We start from the raw sequence: 22,062 nt of genomic DNA on the forward strand, positions 1-22,062 counted from the left end.
GTTTAGTTTAGAGACACAGCGCGCGGGAACAGGCCCTTCGGCCATCCGAGTCCGCTCCGAACATCAATCCCCGCACATTGACACTATCCAACACACAAACAAGGACAATTTATAGATGCACAAAAATGCTGGAGAAACTCAGCGGGTGCAGCAGCATCTATGGAGCGAAGGAAACTTTGTCTAGCCTATATCCTTCGCTCCATAGATGCTGCTGCACCCGCTGAGTTTCTCCAGCATTTTTGTGTACCTTCGATATTCCAGCATCTGCAGTTCCTTCTTAAACACAAGGACAATTTATACTTGGTCTCGCTAATAAATGGAAAAGAAAAAAAGTGTATACATATACATACACACAGAAAGAAAAACATTTTTTTATTTTCCATATTTACCTATAAAAGCCCTAAAAAACAAACAATAATAGTGCAAAAAAGCAAAACCAATGCCCCCAAGTCTATGCAGTTCAGAGCTTATTTGGAGTTTGTAGTGTATAATAGCCCGATGGCTGAAGGGGGGATGATGTTCCTTTTTTAAGTTTAGTTTAGTTTAGACATACAGTGCGGAAACAGGCCCTTGGGTCCACCGGGTCCATGCCGACCTGCAATCCCCGCACATTAACACTATCCTACACCCCCTAGGGACAATGCTTTACATTTATACCAAGCGAATTAACCTACAAACCTGTACGTCTTTGGAGTGTGGGAGGAAAACAAAGATCTCGGAGAAAACCCACGCAGGTCACGGGGAGAATGTACAAACTCCGTACAGACAAGCACCCGTTGTCGGGATCAAACCCAGATGTCCAGCGCTGCATTCGCTGTCAGGCAGCAACTCTACCACTGCACCACCATGTCCTGAACCTGGACATCACAGCTTTCAGGCTCCTGCATCTTCTTCCCGATGGCAAGAGTGAAATGAGTGTGGGGCCAGGAGTGTGGGGCCAGGAGTGTGGGCCCCCCCCCCCCCCTGATGCGAACTCGGAGTAATAGCCGCTCATATGTACTCGGGGCTCTCGTGGACATGTTGAAAAATCTTCACGATTCTTCACGAGCTTACCGCGTTTCCCCGAGTACCTGCCGTTAGCGTTACGAGCCGCTAAGAGACATCCCCGAGCTCCGACGTACCCGCTACGTACATTCTATGTGCTTACCATGAGTTTGATTTGTTTCTTAAACTCAGGAGAGCTCTTGAATTACCTAGTACAGTGGGACAGGCCCTTTACTGTATGGGGATCACCGGTCGACGCAGACTCTGTGGGCTGAAGGGACCATTTCCGCACTGCATCTCTAATGTGGGCTGGAATACAATTTGAGAATGGATTGATGAGATTGCTCCAAGAACCATTATCGACACCAAGAACTGAAAGATCTCCCATTTGAAAATAATCTTCATTGTCCTTATTACGCAAAGTCTATCGATCTCTGCCTTGCATTTATTAACTGAGCTTTCTTGGGTGAGAATTCTCCTGGAATCCCTATCCTAATGCTGAAAACATTCTCATCTCTTTCATACGAGCATCAGTACTTACAATCATCTTTCAATCCATGAATCTTTGCCTTGAAATGCATTTCGTTGTCTCAGTACTGTACACTGACAATGACAATTAAAATTGAATCTGAATCTGAATCTGAATCTGAAAAATATCCATTGACTTGGCCCCCCCACAGCCTTCTGTGGAAGTGAATTCCACAGATTCACCACCCTCTGACTAAATAAATTCCTCCTCATCTCCTTTCTAAAAGGTACGTCCTTTTATTCTGAAGACAAGGCATCTGGTCCTCGACTCTCCCACAGGTGGAAACATCCTCTCCACATCCACTCTATCCAGGTCTTTATCAAGTCTTGAGATTATGAAAGGAACTACAGAAATGTAAATGCACTGGGACACATTTCCAACACCAACGTGTTCAAATTTTCCCAGTAAACACTGCCGGGTAACTGCAACATTGTCAAGTGTTATTTCACACATTCTCACCATTCACAGGGTCCGATGAGCAGTCAGAACTTATAATCCCCCAGGGCGGAAATGTAAAAAAATCAGAGGGCATGGCTTTAAGGTCGAGGGGGGGGGGAGCAAAGTTTAAAATGTAGGGCAAGTTTCCTTTTCACACAAAGAGTGTGAATGTCTGGAATACACTGCCAACAGTGGTCATCAAGTCCAACTTATCCATGCCGACCAAAGTGTCCAGCTAAGCTAGTTCCATTTGCCCATATTTGGCCCATATCCCCCTCAATCTTTCCAATCCATTTACCTATCCAAGTGTCTTTTAAATGGTGTTGTTGTACATGCCTCAACTCTCCCCTCTGGCAGCTCATTCCATATGCCCACCCACTATGTGTATGAAAAGTTTGCCCCTCATACGCCTGTTGAAACTTTTCCGGCTCTCCTTAAACCTGTTCTCTGGTTCTTGATTACCCCTACCCTGGGAAAGACTCGTCGCATTCACCCCATCTATGGTGAAGGAAACAAAGACAATAGCGGCATTTAAAAGGCTTTTAGATAGGCACATGGAGAAGCAGGGAATGGGGGCATATGGGTCATGCACAGGCAGAGCAGATTATTTTAACTTGGCATCATGTTCGGCATGGACATTATGGGCCGAAGGGCCTCTTCCACTACTGTACTGTTCTATATTCTATGAACACTTAAACCTTTTAGCATGCAGTCACTTCGGTCAAAAGTGTATTATTGTCAAATGTCCCAGATAGAACAATGAAATTCTGACACAGCAGCACAACAGAATATGTAAACATCGTACACCGTGTGTGTGTACATATATATATATGTGTGTGTGTGTGTGTGTGTGTGTGTGTGTGTGTGTGTGTGTGTGTGTGTATATATATATATATATATATAAAAAATATTAATATATATATACATCACACACACACATATATATATATACAGATACGTATACATAACACAAACAATAGTGCAAAAAGACCAAACCAATGCCCTCAAGTCTATATAGTTGGGAGACTATTTGGAGGTTGTAGTGTCTGAAGAAGGGTCTCGACCCAAAACATCACTCATTCCTTCTCTCCAGAGATGCTGCCTGTCCCGCTGAGTTACTCCAGAGTTTTGTGTCTATCTTTGTGTTTAATGCTCTGATGGTTGCAGGGAAGAAGCTGTTCCTGAACCTAGATGTGACAGTTTTCAGGCTCCTGTGCATTCTTCCCGATGGCAGGGGTTAAATGAGAGTGTGGCCAGGTTGGTCTCGGGTGATTCTGGTTGCCTTTTTTTTGAAGCAGCGACTCCTGTAGATGCCTTCGATGGTGGGGAGGTCAGAGCCCGTGGTGGACTCGCTTTATTTGCAGGCTATCGCCGGGTTTAAAGGACTGGTAATAATTTGACAAAACGCAGGCCTGGTTTTGTTTTATATGCAAGGCTGCGATACGGGAGATTGGCCCTCACTCGACTGCACCGGGATGGGAGGAGATTTTAAAAGGCGACGTATCGCCGGGCGGCGCGGAGATACTTACTATCACCTGGCTCACAAAGGCTTTGGTTTTGAGAAAGGAAAATAACCCCATAATGAGCAGGTTGCGGGAACAAATAACATTGGCGCGAATGAACAGCAACCGCCCAAGTTGAGTGAGACACCGCTCAACATATTGTTACCTAAACATCAGCGTAGATTTCTCACACGAGGCGATTAAATAAATTCACCCACTTTGTTCAGTCTGCCGGGTTTAAACATGTTTCTTTCACGCCAAAGGTAGACACAAAAAAGCTGGAGTAACTCATCGGGACAGGCAGCATCTCTGGAGAGAGGGAATGGATGACGTTTCGGATCGAGACTCTTCTTCTTCCTCGCCAACTCGGTGAGCATGGACGAGTCGGGCCGAAGGGCCGTACGGTTCAATAGTCTAGAATACTGAAACGGCCTTGTATAAACTAAAAGAGCCCTCAATTGAGAGCAAGTCACAGACTGAGGCATTAATTAAGCTGAAGGCACTGGTTAGAAAACAACACGTATTTTTCTTTCTCCTTACCGGTAAATCGACGCTGACATCGCTGCCGTCCAGCAGCGAGACTCTGCAGGTTATTATTGACCTGCTATCGCCGGCCGCCGGGATGTGAGTCCCAGAGCGCTGTGCCTCTCTCTGTTTGTCCTTCTCGGTGTGTCGGCGCACCGTCCGACGCCCGAGAGTCCGTCGCAAGAAGCCCAACATCTCCCTCCTTCTCCCTCTCTGATCACTTGGAGAGAGAGAGAAGAGAGAGAAAGAGAGGGTGCGGAGGGAGGGAGTGAAATGGAAATTAATGTAACCGGCGCCCGATACAATGTATCGAGAAGCGGCGCGGATCAATTGCTGAAACTGACACGAAATTGCAGCCGCGTCCTCGCACCGAGCCGGGTCTCCTCCAGCATGAAATTATCCAAATCCCTTCTCCAGCCTTGGGCATGCGTGAGTCCAGCCCAGGAAATGGCGTCAGGCGCTTCCAACCTGCACGGTTTAAGGATGTGTGGGGAGGAACTGCAGATGCGGATTTAAACCGAAGATAGACACTAAATGCTGGAGTAACTCAGCGAGACAAGGCAGCATCTCTGGACAGAAGGGATGGGCGACGTTTTATCCAGTCTGAAGAAGGGGTCTCGACACGAAACGGCACCCATCCCTTCTCCCAAGAGAGAGCTGCTGCCTGTCCCGCTGTTACTCCAGCTTTTTGTGTCTATCTTCGATCTAGGGATGTAAAGAAGAAGAAGGAGAATTGCCACATTGTTAGCTCGCTCTCCTCCCCCCCCACCCCAAATAAGACAGCGTGTAACAACCGTGCGCCCCGAATGCCATTTGTTCATGTGCCCTGTCCAGGGTTTCAACGCGTGTGCTTTCACCAAAATTGTCTCTGCTTCGTTATTAATCGATTTCGCGCTTGAAAAACCACTTGAAATTTGACACGGTTGAGGACTCTTGAATTGATGTCGACAAACCGGCCACGGCGGTGAAAATCCCTCGGTTGGCTCCGTAACATATATTTTACTCTCCCGGGATATATTTGTACATTTTATTTTAAAATATCGTTGGCAATTAACGTTCCCTTCCCACACTTTAGTGATAATCACATCCCATACTTGAATGTTCAAATTTGCATGTAAAGTACTAGAACAAACCACAATTAGATTGTTTTTCTCTTTTGTTTATTCAGAACATATTAGTTTTATTTCAGTAAAGAGCATGCATAGTGTAGTCATACAGCCGTTCGGCCCAACTCGTCCATACTGACCCAGTTGCACCGACTTATTCCCATTTGACCATACCCGTCTCATGGTCTGCCTAAGCATAGAAACATAAAAAAAAATAGGTGCAGGAGGAGGCCATTTGGCCCTTCGAGCCAGCACCACCATTCATTGTGATAATGGCTGATCATCCACAATAGGTTACACGTGCCTTCCTTCTCCCCATATCCCTTGATTCCGCTAGACCCCAGAGCTCTATCCAACTCTCTTTTAAATTCATTCAGTCAATTGGCTTCTACTGCCTTCTGTGGCAGAGAATTTCACAAATTCACAACTCTCCGGGTGAAAATATTTTTTCTCATCTCAGTTTTAAATGGTTGCCCCTTTATCCTTCGACTGTGGCCCCTGGTTCTGGACTCCCCCAACATTGGGAACATTTTTCCTGCATCTAGCTTGTCCAGTCCTTTAATAATTGTATACGTTTCTATAAGATCCCTTCTCATAAGATTGTTAAGGGCAAGGACACACTAGAGGCAGGAAACATGTTCCCGATGTTGGGGGAGTCCAGAACTAGGGGACACAGTTTAAGAATAAGGAGTAAGCCATTTAGAACGGAGATGAGGAAACACTTTTTTGTGGTGAATCTGTGGAATTCTCTGCCTCAGAGGGCAGTGGAGGCAAGTTCTCTGGATGCTTTCAAGAGAGAGCCAGATAGGGCTCTTAAAAATAGCAGTCAGGGGATATGGGGAGAAGGCACGAACGGGGTACTGATTGGGGATGATCAACCATGATCACATTGAATGGCAGTGCTGGCTCGAAGGGCCAAATGACCTACTCCTGCACCTATTGTCTATTGTCATTGTCATCCTTGTAAATTCCAGTGAATACAAGCATAGTTTTTCGAATCTTTCCTCATATGCCAGTCCCGCCATCCCGAGGATTAACCTCGTGAACCTAAGCTGCACTGCCTCAATAGCAAGCATGTCCTTCCTCAAATTAGGAGACCAAAACTGCACACAATACTCCAGGGCCCTGTACAACTGCAGAAGGACCTATACTCAAATCCTCTCTTTATGAAGGTCAATACGCCATTAGCTTTCTTCATTGCTTGCTGTACCTGCATGTTTACTTTCAGTGATTGGTGTACAAGGACACCCAGGTCTCTTTGCACTTCCCTTTTTCCTAATCTGACACCATTGAGATAATAATCTGCCTCCTTGTTCTTGCCACCAAAGTGGATAACCTCACATTTATCTACATTAAACTGCATCTGTCATGCATCTGCCCATTCACTCAACCTGTCCAAGTCACCCTGAAACCTCCTAGCATCCTCTTCGCAATTCACACTGCCACCCAGCTTTGTTTCATCTGCAAATATGCTAGTGTTACCTTTTATCCCATCATCTAAATCATTAATATATATTGTAAATAGTTGCTAATAATTTCACCTGTTTCTCCTTCAAGGGACCCACATTTGGCTTTACTAATCTTTTTCTCTTAACATACCTAAAGAATCTTTGACTATCCTTCTTTATATTCATAATCATACATCATTAGCCAAGTATGTTTTGCAACATATGAGAAATTTCATTTGCCATACAGTCATACCAATAAAAAGCAACAGAACACATAATATACATTTTAACATGAACATCCACCTCAGTGACTCCTCCGCATTCCTCACTTTGATGAAAGGCGAAAAAAAACATTAAATCTGTCCCTTCTTTGTCCTCCAGCTAACCTTCCGTTGACGGGGTGATCTTACTCCCGTAGCCAGCAGCAGGCCTCCTCATTGAGGCGATCAAGCTCCTGCATCGGTGGGGGGAATCTCAAAGATACGGGTTTGATCCCGACTACGGGTGCTCTCTGTACAGAGTTTAGACATTCTCCCTGTGATCGTGTGGGGTTCCTCCTAGTGCTCCAGAGTCCATTCGCACTTCAAAGACCTACAGGCTTGTAGGTTAATTGGCTTTGGTAAACATTGTAAATTGTTCCTAATGTGTAGGATAGTGCTCGCGTACGGGGTGACAGCTGTTTGGCGCGGACTCAGTGGGCCAAAGGGTCTGTTTCTTATATCTAAAGTATAATGAGATGTGGCCAGGGTGTTGTGGGTCCTTGATGATGCTGGCTGTCTTTTTGAGGCAGTAACTCCTATAGACCTCTACAATGGTAGGGAGGTGTCCTACATTTTCTGAGATGCAACTTTCATCAGTGTTCAACTTCTGTCAAGGAGAAGCTATATTTTACCCTCGATAGACCACATTTGGACCATGCAGTTGCAGCATGGGACCCATACACAAATAGAAACATTTCTTCCATCGAACATGTCCAAAGACAGGCAGCTCGATTTGTTACAAATACCTATGAGAGAGAAGCAAGTGTCACCAAACTTCTGAATTCACTGGGGTGAAACCCTCTCCAAGACAGATGTAAAGCTCACCTTTTGACCTGTTTTTACAAAATGTTAAATGGTCAGCTTGACATAGATTACCAAAACCAAACCTATTAGGAGCAGACAAGGGCATTTGATCCAATTTGAGATACCAGCTACCAAGACAGATGTGTACAGCAATTCATTCTTCCACCGCACAATTAAAGCATGGAATAGTCTTCATCCTACCATAGTTACTCAACCAGACGCAACTACATTTAAGATAGCTCTTCTTCTCCAAGAATCTCTTTTTGCTTAAGGCCACCCTCTGCCACCTCCAGTTTAAATTCCATTTGGAATATTTTGGAGGATCAAGAGGTCAGTACCCCAGGATAGATTTCTTCTGGATTAGGAAAATTAAGCATAGATTGGATGATCACTTTCCCCAAGTAACCCAGTCACCATCACTTTGCCCCGATGGCATCTCGGGGCGAGTACTCAAGTCCTGTGCTACGCAGCAAGCTCCGGTGCTCACTACAATATTCAACCTCTCCCTGGACAAGTCCGTGGTCCCTGCCTGCTTCAAAAAATCCATCATTGTACCGGTACCAAAAAATGCCTCCCCAGCCTGTCTGAATGACTACCGTCCGGTGGCCCTTACCTCGGTAGTCATGAAATGCTTTGAGAGGCTGGTGAAGAAACACATCTGTGCCTTCCTCCCTCGCACCATGAATCCATTGCAGTTTGCATACCGTCCGAACAGATCCACGGACGATGTGGTCTCCCAGGTCTTGCACACCGCTCTCTCTCATCTTGACAGCCAGAAGGGGGGCTACGTGAGGATGCTGTTCATAGACTACAGTTCAGCCTTCAACACGATAGTCCCCACCAGACTGGCCAAGAAGCTACTGGAATTAGGGCTCAACACCTCCCTGTGTGCCTGTGTCCTGGACTTTCTCACCGCCAGGCCCCAGGTAGTCAAGATGGGAGGGAATACATCGAAGTCCCTCACCCTGAGCACAGGATCGCCCCAGGGTTGCGTCCTCAGGCCCCTATTGTATTCCTTGTACACACATGACTGTGTGGCTAGGTTCAGCTCCAACTCAATAATTAAGTTTGCTGATGACACTGTGGTGGCGGGCCTGATCTCAGACAACGATGAGAAGGTGGCTGATCTAGCACTCTGGTGCCAGGATAACAGCCTCCTCTTGAACATCAAAAAGACTAAGGAGCTGATCGTGGACTTTAGGAGGGCACATCATCCGAGGACGTACACACCATTGAGGATAAATGGGGATCCTGTGGATAGGGTGAACTGTTTTAAATATCTGGGAGTTCACATCTCTGAGGATATGACATGGACATCACACGCCTCAGCATTCGTGAGTAAGGCAAGGCAGCGCCTTTACCACCTCAGGCAATTGAGGAAATTCAGTGTCTCCGAGGATCCTCCAGTGCTTCTACTCAGCGGCGGTGGAAAGCATCTTGTCCGGAAATATTACCATCTGGTTTGTGAATTGCTCGGCCCAGGACAAGAAGGCTCTGCAGAGAGTAGTGCGTTCGGCCGAATGCACTATGGGAACTTCACTCGCCCCCCTGCAGGAACTATACATCAGGAGGTGCAACTCCAGAGCCAATAAAATCATGGGAGACCCCTTCCACCCCTGCAACGGACTGTTCCAGCTGCTACGGTCAGGCAAACGCCTCCGTTGCCATGCTGTGAGAACGGAGAGGTTGAGAAGGAGTTTCTTCGCAGAGGCCATTCGGACTGTAAACGCCTTTCTCACCAGGGACTAACTTTACTGAACGTTTTACCTTCCGCCCACAATATTTAAAATGTAAAAGAATATGTGATTGTGTTTATAGTTTGTTTGGTTGTTTGTTTGTTTGGCTTTTTGCACAAAAGTCAGCGAGCATTGCCACTTTTCATTTCACTGCACATCTCGTATAGAATAAAATAGCCTTTTATTTGTCATTCAGACCGAAGTCTGAACGAAATTTAAGCAGTCATACATACAATAAAAAACAACAATAAACACATATTAACATCCACCACAGTGAGACCACCCAACATCTCCTCACTGTGATGGAGGCAAAAGTCTAAGGTCTGCAGTCTCTTCCCTCCTCTTCTCCCACTGCGCTGAGGCGATACCCCCCCCCCCGGGCGATGTTATAACAGTCCCGCGGCTCAACACCGCGGCCCGGGGTGGTCGTAGCTGCAGCCCACCCAGACCTGCAGACGGGTGGGCTGCAGCTGACAAATAAACTTGACTTGACTTTAAATTTACTTCATTTTCAAATGTCCACGAATACAGGAGATGTCTACAACAGATGGAAACTTTTTAACATTTTGCAATGCTTCACAAAAAAAATTCACAAGGCAACGACTGACCAGATAACACAGATGGTGGTGGATTAGCATCTTATTGAGCCTTTAGGCAAGTCTCTTCCATGCAGTCCGGTAAGAATTTCCAGGGCTTAGATATGATACGACACAGCCCGGACGTGTAGCCCAGTTCATCACCGACTTGACGCCCCACCGTCGATTCCATCTGCACTTCACGCTGCCTCGGAAAAACAATCAACATAATAAAGACTTGTTCCTTCTTCACACTCCCACCAGGCAGAAGATACACAATTTTGAAAGTGCATGCCATCAGCTTCTTCCCCTCTTATCAGGCTAGGAACAGTCCTTTCATCAGTCCTTTCACGATCTAATTCTAATACCCCATTGTGGACACTGGACTTTGTCTCTGGAGCTGGTGCACTACAATGCTGAGAACCATATTCTGCACTATGCATCTGTCCCTTTGCTCCACCTATTCACGCTCAGTTTGATTGTATTTATGTATGGTATTATCTGATTTGATTGGATGGCATACAAAAACAAAGCTTTTCACTGTACCTCAGTACATGTGACAATAGCAAACCTAGACATATTACGACGGTGCAAGGTTGTTTGGGATGGGGCAAGGTTAGATAGAGTGGGGAAGCAGTGGAGGATGAGGAATGAGCCCTGGCAGCAAGTTCCAGGTACCCACAACACTCTGTAAATAACTTGCTCCTCACATTTCCTTTAAACGTTGTCCCTTTGGCTTTAAAGCTCTGCCCTCCAGCCTTTGCAGTTCCACCTGGGAAAAGCTCTGACCGTTTACCCTCTCGATACATTCTCTGACATTATTTATCATCCTTGACCATGCCAATTAGTAAGGTCAGGTTTAAAAAAAATACTTTTGTATGTACTTAAAAAATGTACTTTATTTTAATCCTCAGCACCAACACCGTAGGCTTTAATGTTTGTGCAATTTTAAAGTTATGGATGATAAAACTACTCTCGTAGACACAAGGAATTGCAGATGCTGGTTTCTGGTAACATCAGGGAGCAACTCTACTGCTGCACCACTGTGCTGTCCCGAATGCGCACCTTGGTTTTCCAATTCCATTGTCAGAGGTAGTCGAGGTTATGGTCTGGTAGGATCTCAGGAGCATGACTTGTTACAACTATACACCAGAGCCATTGTGCACCAGCTCTTTAGGATAGTCAAGTGGATGTAATGCCAAGTTTCTATTCAACAATGCTCCCAGGCTATTGATGGACAATCAAAATGGCTCTGTGGATGAATGTCAGGGCTTTAACAATGATTTTAACAATATGAGCGGGTGGCGCCAGCAATGGCTGCCTTGCCAACACACTGTCTGTCCTTTCCTTCTTTGTGTCTGCTTTGGATGTGTTAAATTAATGCTTTTTTAGTGTTCTTTCCTTGCTGTATGTGGTGGTTGGGGGAAACTTTTTCTAATCTATTACCTCGACAGAGATGCGATTATTTCCGTATCATGTCTCTATCCCCACTGCGGCCCAACATCGTGGAGTTGGCGACCTTTGCTGGAGATTGACCGGGAGCTCCATCACGGGAGCCTGCAGACTTACCATCACGGAGTTCAGGTAGAAGGTACAGGAGCCTGAAGACTGCAACAACCAGGTTCAGGAATAGTTACTTCCCCACAGCCATCAGGCTATTAAACCTGGCTCGGACAAAACTCTGATTACAGGTGCACAACCTTTTATCCGAAAGCCTTGGGACCAGACACTTGTCGGATTTCGGACATTTTCGGATTTCAGAATGGAAGATTTTTAGCGTAGATTAGGTAGGTAGCGCGGGCGGCTTGAAAAGTCTGGAGCAGCTGCCTCCTCCCGGGTGACCAGGAGAATCATTGCATAAATGTTAGTCACTTTCAGTTTGGAAGTATTTAAAAAGTGGTTGGTCGGGGTCAAGGGGGGAAACTTTAATTCTTGTCCCCTATTGATTTGGCGACTCCCAACCTCGCGGAGCTGGGTGCTCCGTCCGGCCACGGTCAAAAAGCCGGTAACCGTTAGCTTAAGACCCCGGAAAACTCTACCCCTGGCTGCGAGGCGCTCCAAATCCAGCGCCGCCCCCGGCGGCCTTACGTCCCAGCTCCGAGAATGTAAAGAGTCGGCGGCATCGCAGTGCTGGGAAACCAGCGGGGAGCGGGCTAATGCCTTACCGGGTCGCCGTGCGGCAAGCTCCGGAGCCTGTGGCCAAATACACACAAACATCGCGGAGCGTCGCTGGATTTTTGGAGCCGCGGAGCTGGGGGCTTATAGGCGGGCCGAGGGAATTTAGCGTACGGTGCTGGAGCTCCAACCCCGGCAACTCACCCCTGGGGCTGTGAACGCGCTCCAAATCCAGAACGTTCGCTCCGCGATGTTGGGAGTCGGCGGCCACAGCGCCCGGAGCTTGCCGCACGGCGACCCCGGGGCCCAAAATGAGCTACCCGCAACATTGATTTTCCCAGCAAGGGACGCTGCCGACTCCCTTTTTAATGCGGAAATGGGGCGTCCCGGACCCGCGGTTGGTCGCTGGATTTGGAGCGCCTCGCAGCCAGGGGGTAGATTGCCGGGTCGGAGCTACAACTGGCTAATAATAGCTAAAGCCCCGCAGCCCCAACGGCCACAGCGCTGCGGAGCTTACATGCTGGGGAAAATCCCTTTTAAGACATTGACCGCTCCCCGCTAAACTCTCCAAACCAGGTAGGGGACTAAGAATTACAGATTTTCAGCCCTCTTCAGTAGGCTTTGCAACATAAAAGTACCTCCAAACTAACTGACTAACATTTAAGCAATGATTTACAGATGTTAAGCGTCTCATTGTCCTCCAGGGAGGAGGCAGCCGCTCACAGTACTACAGTTCCTGGGTTGACCGGGGGTCGTTTTGGGTCACAGTGGGAGCGCCAAACAATAACTTTGGTGCGCAGACGACATCTGGAAAAAATGGCCGGTTTTCGGAGCTTTTCGGTTTCTGGAACACCGGATAAAAGGTTGTGCACCTGTATTATGAACCCATTATCTGTTATTTGCATTTTATCAGTTTATTTATTCATGTGTGTATATATTTATATTATGGTATATGTAGCAATGTTACAAAATTTTGAGATTTTAAATCTCAAGTCTGCAATTTATCCCATCAGATAAAGCATAAAAAGAAGTTTAATTTGACACCTAATTCACTTTCATATCTCAAGTATTTAAAAAGTTATGGCCATTTTCATACTCGGAAATTAGCATCTTGTTCCCTATTGATTTTCTATGGACATAACAAAAAAGCTGTGATCGTGGACAGTCAAAAGCCCATATCTTTCTTAAAAATTAAGAGAACTGAATGAAAATTTCAGTTATCATAGGTTGAAGCATTCTGAAACAAATATAAATCAATCTTACTTGGATAACCTGAAATTAAAGCATATAATTACCTGTAGTTAGTTACCCAATTGGAGCTAATTTCAAACTTCAAATGATTAACATTTTTAAATAGCCTAAGTGTCCAAATAATATTCACAAATAATTCACAATAAAACATGATTTTAAAATCTCATTTACATTAATTTATAGGCCAAATGGAGGGAATTTAGTGTTCAATTGCTGTAAATTAAAGTCAATTAAATCAGCTTTCTAGTGGGTTCCTGTGGACGCGCTGGTTTAGAACGTTCGCATTGCGTTAGATTTGTACCCTCAAAATGCCCTGAAAAATACTGCGCGACATAATGGGCCCAAAATGAGCCACTCGCAACATTAAACTTTGTATAAAGGGATCTTAAGAAGCCCTTTTTAATGTAAAAATAAACAGCCTACCTTCTGTTGTCTGCTGTATGAGACCCTGCCGGTTGCCGGTGGTCGCGGGTTTAGAGGTTAATTTTTAAACTACTACAACAATTATATAAAGCCTTTAAAACTAATAATAGGTAAAGCGACGGAATATTCCAGCGATTTTCCATTAATAATTAACTAGGCTGAACATCCTTGGGAAAATCACGTTTTAAACCCGCCCCCCTCTAAACGGCGCCAAAATCACGCACACCCGCAGCGACAGATTTTCAGCGACACTTCAAGTAGGCTTTGCAACATACCTAGTATATGGACACACTTATCTGTTTTGTAGTAAATGCCTGCTATGTTCTGTGTGCTTAAGCAAAGCAAGAATTTCATTGTCCTATACAGGTACACATGACAATAAACTCACTTGAACTTGAGTTCGCGATCCCTTTTTGGGGGGTCGTCTTTAGGGCTCCAACAGTGGGAGCCTGCTGGACAATAACATCACGGAGCCAGCGGTCTCTGGTCAGAGATCGACATCGAGGACTCCAAGCTGTAGGAGTTTCGACCGCCCCGACGCGGGGGGCTTCGACGACCCCGACTGCAGATGGTTCGATTGCCCCGACCGCGTGAGAATAAAGAGGAAGGAGATTGGACTTTATTGCCTTCCTCAGAGTGAGGAACATGGGGAATCCACTGTGGTGGATGTTTATGTTAACTTTTATGCACTTGTTTGTCTTGTTGCTTTTTTTTTAGTATGGCTGCATGGAAATTTGAATTTCACTGTACCTTAATTGGTACACGTAACAATAAACTGACCTTGAAACCTTGAAATTAAACTATAGGCTTTATTTTATTTTGGTCACCCAAGTCAGTCCATCAATAAAAAATGTTTGCTCCTTCGAACAGATTGCATTTCGAATACTCGCGGCACTTTTGACCGAAAAGCTTCTCCTCCAATGGTATTAAACCTACCATTAAAAAATGTTAATTCAGGAGTTTCTACTCAATTGTTTTTCTTTGGGGAAGACAGGAGTTACGTGAAATTAGAGAAATTAGCGTTCGAACCGCTGGGTTGTAAGCTGCCCAATTCAATGTTTCATCAAAGACCCAGTACCTCTCTCTTACCATGCGTGCATTTCAGTGTCAGCTTGGATATTGTGTACAAGGAGGATTTGAACACTCAATGAGGCGTTATGATCATGACCAAAATGCTGGCAGAAGCAAAATATTCTACGGTAATAAAGAACAGAACATAGACATACAATACGACAGATGTTTAGAAGTATGAGGGAGGATCTTACAGAAACATATAAAATTATAAAAGGACTGGACAAGCTAGATGCAGGAAAAATGTTCCCAATGTTGGGCGAGTCCAGAACCAGAGGCCATAGTCTTAGAATGAAGGGGAGGTCATTTAAGACTGAGGTGAGAAAATTTGTTTTCACCCAGAGAGTTGTGAATTTATGGAATTCCCTGCCACAGAGGACAGTGGAGACCAAGACCCACAACATCCTGGCCACACACTCATCTCCCTGCTACCTGCAACAACCAGGTTCAGGAATAGCTACTTCCCCACAGCCATCAGGCTATTAAACATGGCTCGGACACAACTCTGATTATTATGAACCCATTATCTGTTATTTGCACTATCATTTTATATATTCACGTGTGTATATATTTATATTATAGTATATGGACACATTGTTTTGTAGTAAATGCCTACTATATTCTGTGTGCTGAAGCAAAGAAAAAATGTCATTGTCCTATCAGGGACACATGACAATAAACTCACTTGAACTTGAAGTCACTGGATGGATTTAAGAGAGAGTTAGATAGAGCTCCAGGGGCTAGTGGAGTCAAGGGATATGGGGAGAAGGCAGGCACGGGTTATTGATAGGGGACGATCAGCCATGATCACAATGAATGGCGGTGCTGACTCAAAGGGCCGAATGGCCTCCTTCTGCACCTATTTTCTATCTTTCTGTTATTCCAGGTGGGAAATTGGTCTGCCAACAGTGATAATAAAACACAAGTTACACGCGGTGCAAGGGAGGGGAGGGGGAGGACTGGGGAGTGAATCTACCCCACGTCAGAAGGGGAGTTGTAAAGTTTGATAGCCACAGAGAAAAGGGATCGCCTGTAGCATTCTGTGCTGCATCTTGGTGGAACCTACGTGTATTTGTGTTGGAAGGAACTGCAGATGCTGGTTTAAACCAAAGATGGACACAAAAAGCTGGAGTAACTTTTTGTTACTCGATGTCTGAAGAAGGGTCTCGGCCCAGAAACGTCACCCATTCCTTCTCGTGAAGGAAAGAACTGCAGATGTTGGTTTAAATCGAAATGATGTCCAGTCTGAAGAAGGGTATCCACCCGAAACGTCACCCATTCCTTCTTTCCAGAGATGCTGCCTGTCCCGCTGAGTTGCTCCAGCTTTTTGCGTCTATGTACATGTTTATATTTATTTGGTACAAGTTTTAAACGTGCTGTGGATATTCTTGCTGGTTATGCAATATTGATTACTCCTGAGGGAGTGTGCAATTTTTATATTCCCTACAAACTACTTACAGTAGGGGTCTCCACAGTCAACAGATTAACTCATTTACTATACATGTTACTCCAGCTGTGAAGCCACTTGCTACTCCCCAATCTACATTTAACAGCTTGACTAAAACGCACCATCTGCTGTTTTCTCTGGAGCGACCATAACTCTGGATAGATGCCAAATGGCATTCCTTAGTGTAAAGCAACAGAAAACAGAGTGCGAAGCATTTTATCGGGATGCATCACAGCTTGGTTTGGGAACAGCTCCGTCCAAGAACGCAAAAAATTGCAGCAAACAGTAGACGCAGACAATAGACAATAGGTGCAGGAGTAGGCCATTTGCCCCTTCAAGCCAGCACCGCCATTCAATGTGATCATGGCTGATCATCCCCAATTAGTACCCCGTTCCTGCCTTCTCCCCATACCCCCTGACTCCGCTACCTTTAAGAGCTCTATCTAGCTCTCTCTTGAAAGAACCGACCTCCACCACCCTCTGAGGCAGAGAATTCCGCAGACTCACAACTCTCTGTGAGAAAAAGTGTTTCCTCGTCTCCGTTCTAAATGGCTTACCCCTTATTCTTAAACTTAATCCCCTGGTTCTGGACTCCCCCAACATCGGGAACATGTTTCCTGCCTCTAGCTTGTCCAGACCCTTAACAATCTTATATGTTTCAATAAGATCCCCTCTCATCCATCTAAACTCCAGAGTGTATAAGCCCAGCCGCTCCATTCTCTCAGCATACGACAGTCCCGCCATCCGGGAATTAACCTTGTAAACCTACGCTGTACACCCTCAATAGTAAGAATGTCCTTCCTCAAATTAGGGGACCAAAACTGCACACAATACTCCAGGTGTGGTCTCAGTAGGGCTCTGTACAACTGCAGAAGGACTTCTTTGCTCTAAAACTCGAATCCTCTTGTTATAAAGGCCAACATGCCATTCGCTTTCTTCACTGCCTGCTGTACCTGCATGCTTACTTTCAAAAGCTTTTTGGCAAGTCAGTCAGTAAACTAAAGGCCATATTTTTTGTTTTGGAAGGACAGAAGGTGCTGGCTAACTCAGCGGGTCAGACAGCATCTCTTGAAATCATGTATAGGTGACGTTTTTAGGTCAGGACCATTGATCAAACAGATTGTAAAGATTGAGGGGAGGGGGAGAGAAGAGAGGCAGGACAACAGTAGAAGGTGGACACATGCAAAGAGGGGTTTTGATTTGCAGATGGCTGAAACAAGGGCCAAAGATTAAGGCAGAGGATGTGAGACAGAATGGTTGAAGGGTTCCAAACTGCAAAGACAGGGGAAGGAATGAAGGGGTGTTATACAGTGCCCTCCACAATGTTCGGGGCAAAGGCCCATTATTTATTTATTTATTTGCCTCTGTACTCCACAATTTGAGATTTGTAATAGAAAAAAATCACACGTGGTTAAAGTGCACATTGTCAGATTTTATTAAATGCCATGTTGGCATCACCATGTATAAATTACAGCTATGTTGATACATAGACCCCCCCCCCCCCCCCCCCATTTCAGGGCACCATAATGCTCAGGACACATGGCTTCACAGGCATTTGTAATTGCTCAGGTGTGTTTAATTGCCTCCTTGCTGTAAGTATAAGAGGGCTTGCAGCACCTAGTCTTTCAATCACCTTTGGAAACTGTTATTGCTGTTCATCAACATGAGGGCCAAAGTTGTGCCAATGAAAGTCAAAGAAGCCATTATGAGAATGAGAAACAAGAATAAAACTGTTACAGAGACATCAGCCAAACCTTATGCTTACCAAAATCAACTGTTTGGAACATTATTCAGAAGAGAGCACTGGTGAGCTTACTAATCGCAAAGGGACTGGCAGGCCAAGGGAGACCTCCACAGCTGATTACAGAAGAATTTTCTCTATAATAAAGAAAAATCAACAAACACCAGTCCGACAGATCGGAAACACTCTTCAGGAGTCAGGCATAGATTTGTCAATGACCACATTCGGCAGAAGACTTCATGAACAGAAATACAGAGGCTACACTGCAAGATGCAAACCACTGGTTAGCTGCAAAAATAGGATGGCCAGGTTAGTTTGCCAAGAAGTACTTAAAAGGGCAACCACAGTTCTGGAAAAAGGTCGTGTGGACAGATGAGATGAAGATTAATTTATATCAGTGATGTCAAGAGCAAAGTATGGAGGAGAGAAAGAACTGCCCAAGATCCAAAGCATACCACCTCATCTGTGAAACACAGTGTTGGGGGTGTTATGGCCTGGGCATGTACTATATGGCTGCTGAAGGTGCTCACTTATCTTCATTGATGAAACAACTGCTGATGGTAGCAGCATAATGAATTCTGAAGTGTATAGACACATCCCATCTGCTTGTTCAAACAAATGCCTCAAAACCTATTGGCCGGCGGTTCATTCTACAGCAAGACAATGATCCCAAACATACTGCTAAGGCAACAAAGGAGTTTTTTCAAAGCTAAAAAATGGTAAATTCTTGAGTGGCCAAGTCAATCACCCGATCTGAACCCAATTGAGCATGCCTTTTATATGCTGAAGAGAAAACTGAAGGGTACTAGCCCCCAAAACATGTATAAGCTAAAGATGGCTGCAATACAGGTCTGGCATAGCATCACCAGAGAAGACACCCAGCAACTGGTGATATCCATAAATCGCAGACTTCAAGCATTCATTGCATGCAAAGGAGATGCAACAAAATACTAAGCATGACATTGCTGTGTCCCAACATTATGGTGCCCTGAATGGGGGGACTATGTATAAACACTGCTGTAATTTCTACATGGCAAAAACAAAATGTATAAACATGGCCTTTATTAAAATTTGACAATGTGCACTTTAACCACGTGATTTTTTTTCTATTACAAATCTCGAATTGTGGAGTATAGAGGCAAATAAATAAATGATGGGTCTTTGTCCCAAACATTATGGAGGCCACTGTAAGTTGGGAGGAATAGGTGTAGGTGTAAATCTAGGGGGGTGAAGAGAGAAGATGGAGGGGGGTGAAGAGAGAGGAGGGGTTGTTCGATGTTACCTAAAATTAGATTTATGTTTCACCACAATAAAAAAAATCATAATAGGGGGATTTATGGGTGGAAAAGCTCAGTAACTGGACCAGACTGAATGGTCTCATGTGCTGCAAGATTCTGTTATTCTATCACATGGGGCTGCATGAATGATTGAGAATATCAAGTATACATATTTATCCTTAATAGACATTATTTATTCCTACTCACTGGATGTTTCGGGATGGAAAGGCTGCTTTTCAATAGTTTAGTTTATTAGACAATAGACAATAGGTTCAGGAGTAGGCCATTTGGCCCTTCGAGCCAACACCGCCATTCAATGTGATCATGGCTGATCATCGCCAATCAGTACCCTGTTCCTGCCTTCTCCCCATATCCCCTGACTCCGCTATTTTTAAGAGCCCTATCTAGCTCTCTCTTGAAAGCATCCAGAGAACCTGCCTCCACCGCCCTCTGAGGCAGAGAATTCCACAGACTCACCACTCTCTGTGAGAAAAATTGTTTCCTCGTTTCCGTTCTAAATGGCTTACACCTTATTCTTATCCCTGGTTCTGGACTCCCCCAACATCGGGAACATGTTTCCTGCCTCTAGCGTGTCCAAGCCCATAACAATCTTATATGTTATTGTCACATGTACCAAGGTAGAGTGAAAAGCGTTTGTTGCATGCTAACCAGTCAGCGGAAAGACAATACATTTTTATAATCGAGCAATCCACAGTGTACAGATACATGATAAAGGGAATAATGTTGAATGCAAGATAATGTCCAGTAAAGTCTGATTAAAGATAGTCTGAGGGTTTCCTATGAGGTAGATAGTAGCTCAGGACCGCTCTCTGGTTGGTGATAAGATGGTTCAATTGCCTGATAACAGCTGGCAAGAAACTGTCCTTGAGGTGTGCGTTTTCACACTTCTATACCTCTCACCTGATGGGAGAGGACAGGAGAGAGTGGTTGGCATGCAAATTGTCCTTGATTATGCTGCTGGCCTTGCCGAGGCAGTGCTCATTGTAAATGGAGTCAATGGACCTTTGTGTGATGGTCTGGGCTGCGTCCACAATTCTCTGCAATTTCTTGCAGTCTTGGATGGAGCTGTTCCGAAATAATGCTGTGATGCATCCCGACAAAATGCTTTCGACTGTGTATCTGTAGAAGTTGGTGAGAGTTGTTGGGGACATGCCGAAGTTTCCAAGTTGCATTGATACAAAGAAGTATTTCTACCAATAGTCACCTTATCTCAGGGATCATTTAAAAAAATGTACCCGGTAGCCTGTTGAAAATCTAAAGCTTTTCTTGGTACAATAAAATCCTTCATTTATTAAACTGGAACAGGTTTAATTCCCCCTCGAGTCTTACAAGCAAGCTCCACATATCCTGATAAAGTTTCTCCTCATGAAGTGGAATGATAAGTTGACCTGATGGAGTACATAACATTATGAGAAGCATACATAGGATATCAATCAGAACCTTTTTTCCCCCCAGGGTGGAAATATTGAAGAGTAGAGGGCATATCTTCAAGGAGAGTGGGGCATAGTTTGTAGCAGATGCGTGTGGTAAGTTTTAAATAGTGAGCGGTGGGTGCCCGAGACACCCTACTAGGGTGTGGTGGAGGCAGATAGTAGCGCTTAAGGGGCTTTTAGATAGACACATGGATATGCAGGGAATGGAAGGACATGGAAAATGTGCAGAATTGAGTTTAACTGTTTGACAGTGTCCTATTTCTTTATTCAAAGGAAAGCATTTACAACTTTCACCCAAAGTCTATTTATACTTGGATATTTATTTAAATGATCTTCATATATTTCAAACCACGGTATATCAGACCTTAAAGTATATTTCTGGTCATGCAATGCAGCTGTTTGAAATTCACTTGTATTTCTTAAGTAAATGAGAATACATTATATTACTTATTTTTAGACTCTAAATAAGAATATTCCAAAGGAACAGAATAGAAGTGAGAGCACAGTTCAAACAAAATTGCAACAACTACAGATTGCTGTTAAAAACCAGATTTTTACTGTTATAAAGAAAAAGATTAACTGTACATGCTGTAAATGAATTATGTACAGAATCAAATCAAACCTGATTCAAATGTACAGAAAAATCTCTTGAATCTAACGACTTCAAGTACCAGCTAAAACTAAAATTTTAAACAAAAATTTACAAAATTTTTGTTAAATGTAAGTACAGCTGCCACTCCAAACAAACTCACAAGTGCTACACTTTAAATTATGTAAGCATATTTTATTGTAACAGAGCAATTAAGAGTCACAAGTAAACTATTAAGTTTGTACCTAATTGAGACAATTCTGGTCAAGTGAAATTAAATACATATGCACGAAAAATTTAGAAGAGAAAGTAATACATAGAATTTAAAATTCCCCTTCCTCTGCCACTACCCCACCCCCAACCAAGTGACTGGTCACGTTGGTACTGCATCAATTAATCCTTTTTACAGTTGATATCCCACAAGCAGGTAACTTGTTGGATATCAGCAAAAGGCATGAACTACTTCAAATTTAGAAATTAAACGAATAAGGCCTTCTTTAAGCATACAAGCTATAAAAGCTTACTTTTTCACATTTTGTCCAGTGTCAATAAAATTCAAGTGAAGGCTTCAAAAAGCCAATGAAAAAATAGGAAAAGCATTCCTAATTAAATCTGTACAGTACCAACAGTATTTTTAGGCAGTTTGAAAGCAGCATAAAATCAAATTTGTCAGAAAATTTGCAATTAGATTTCACTAAAATTAAAATTGTGTTCAGTTCAAATTGCAAGATCAGGCACAGTTTTACTTTCATTTAGAAAAAAAAACATGTAATTGATATTATTATGC

General features: G+C 44.2%; 1 protein-coding gene across 1 annotated transcript in view; it reads right to left on the reverse strand.

Annotated features, from left to right (window-relative positions):
- Window positions 1–4,643, reverse strand: part of epb41l5 (erythrocyte membrane protein band 4.1 like 5) — a 149,072-nt gene extending 144,429 nt beyond the window's left edge. Inside the window, exon 1 of the mRNA XM_055638750.1 lies at window positions 3,994–4,643. Within this exon, the coding sequence (XP_055494725.1) occupies window positions 3,994–4,173 (180 nt within the window). The 5' untranslated portion in view covers window positions 4,174–4,643. The remainder of the gene's footprint in view (window positions 1–3,993) is intronic.
- Window positions 4,644–22,062: the final 17,419 nt, after the last annotated feature.

This window comes from Leucoraja erinacea, chromosome 7 (genome assembly GCF_028641065.1).
Source record: "Leucoraja erinacea ecotype New England chromosome 7, Leri_hhj_1, whole genome shotgun sequence".
In the NCBI taxonomy this organism is placed as follows: Eukaryota; Metazoa; Chordata; class Chondrichthyes; order Rajiformes; family Rajidae; genus Leucoraja; species Leucoraja erinaceus.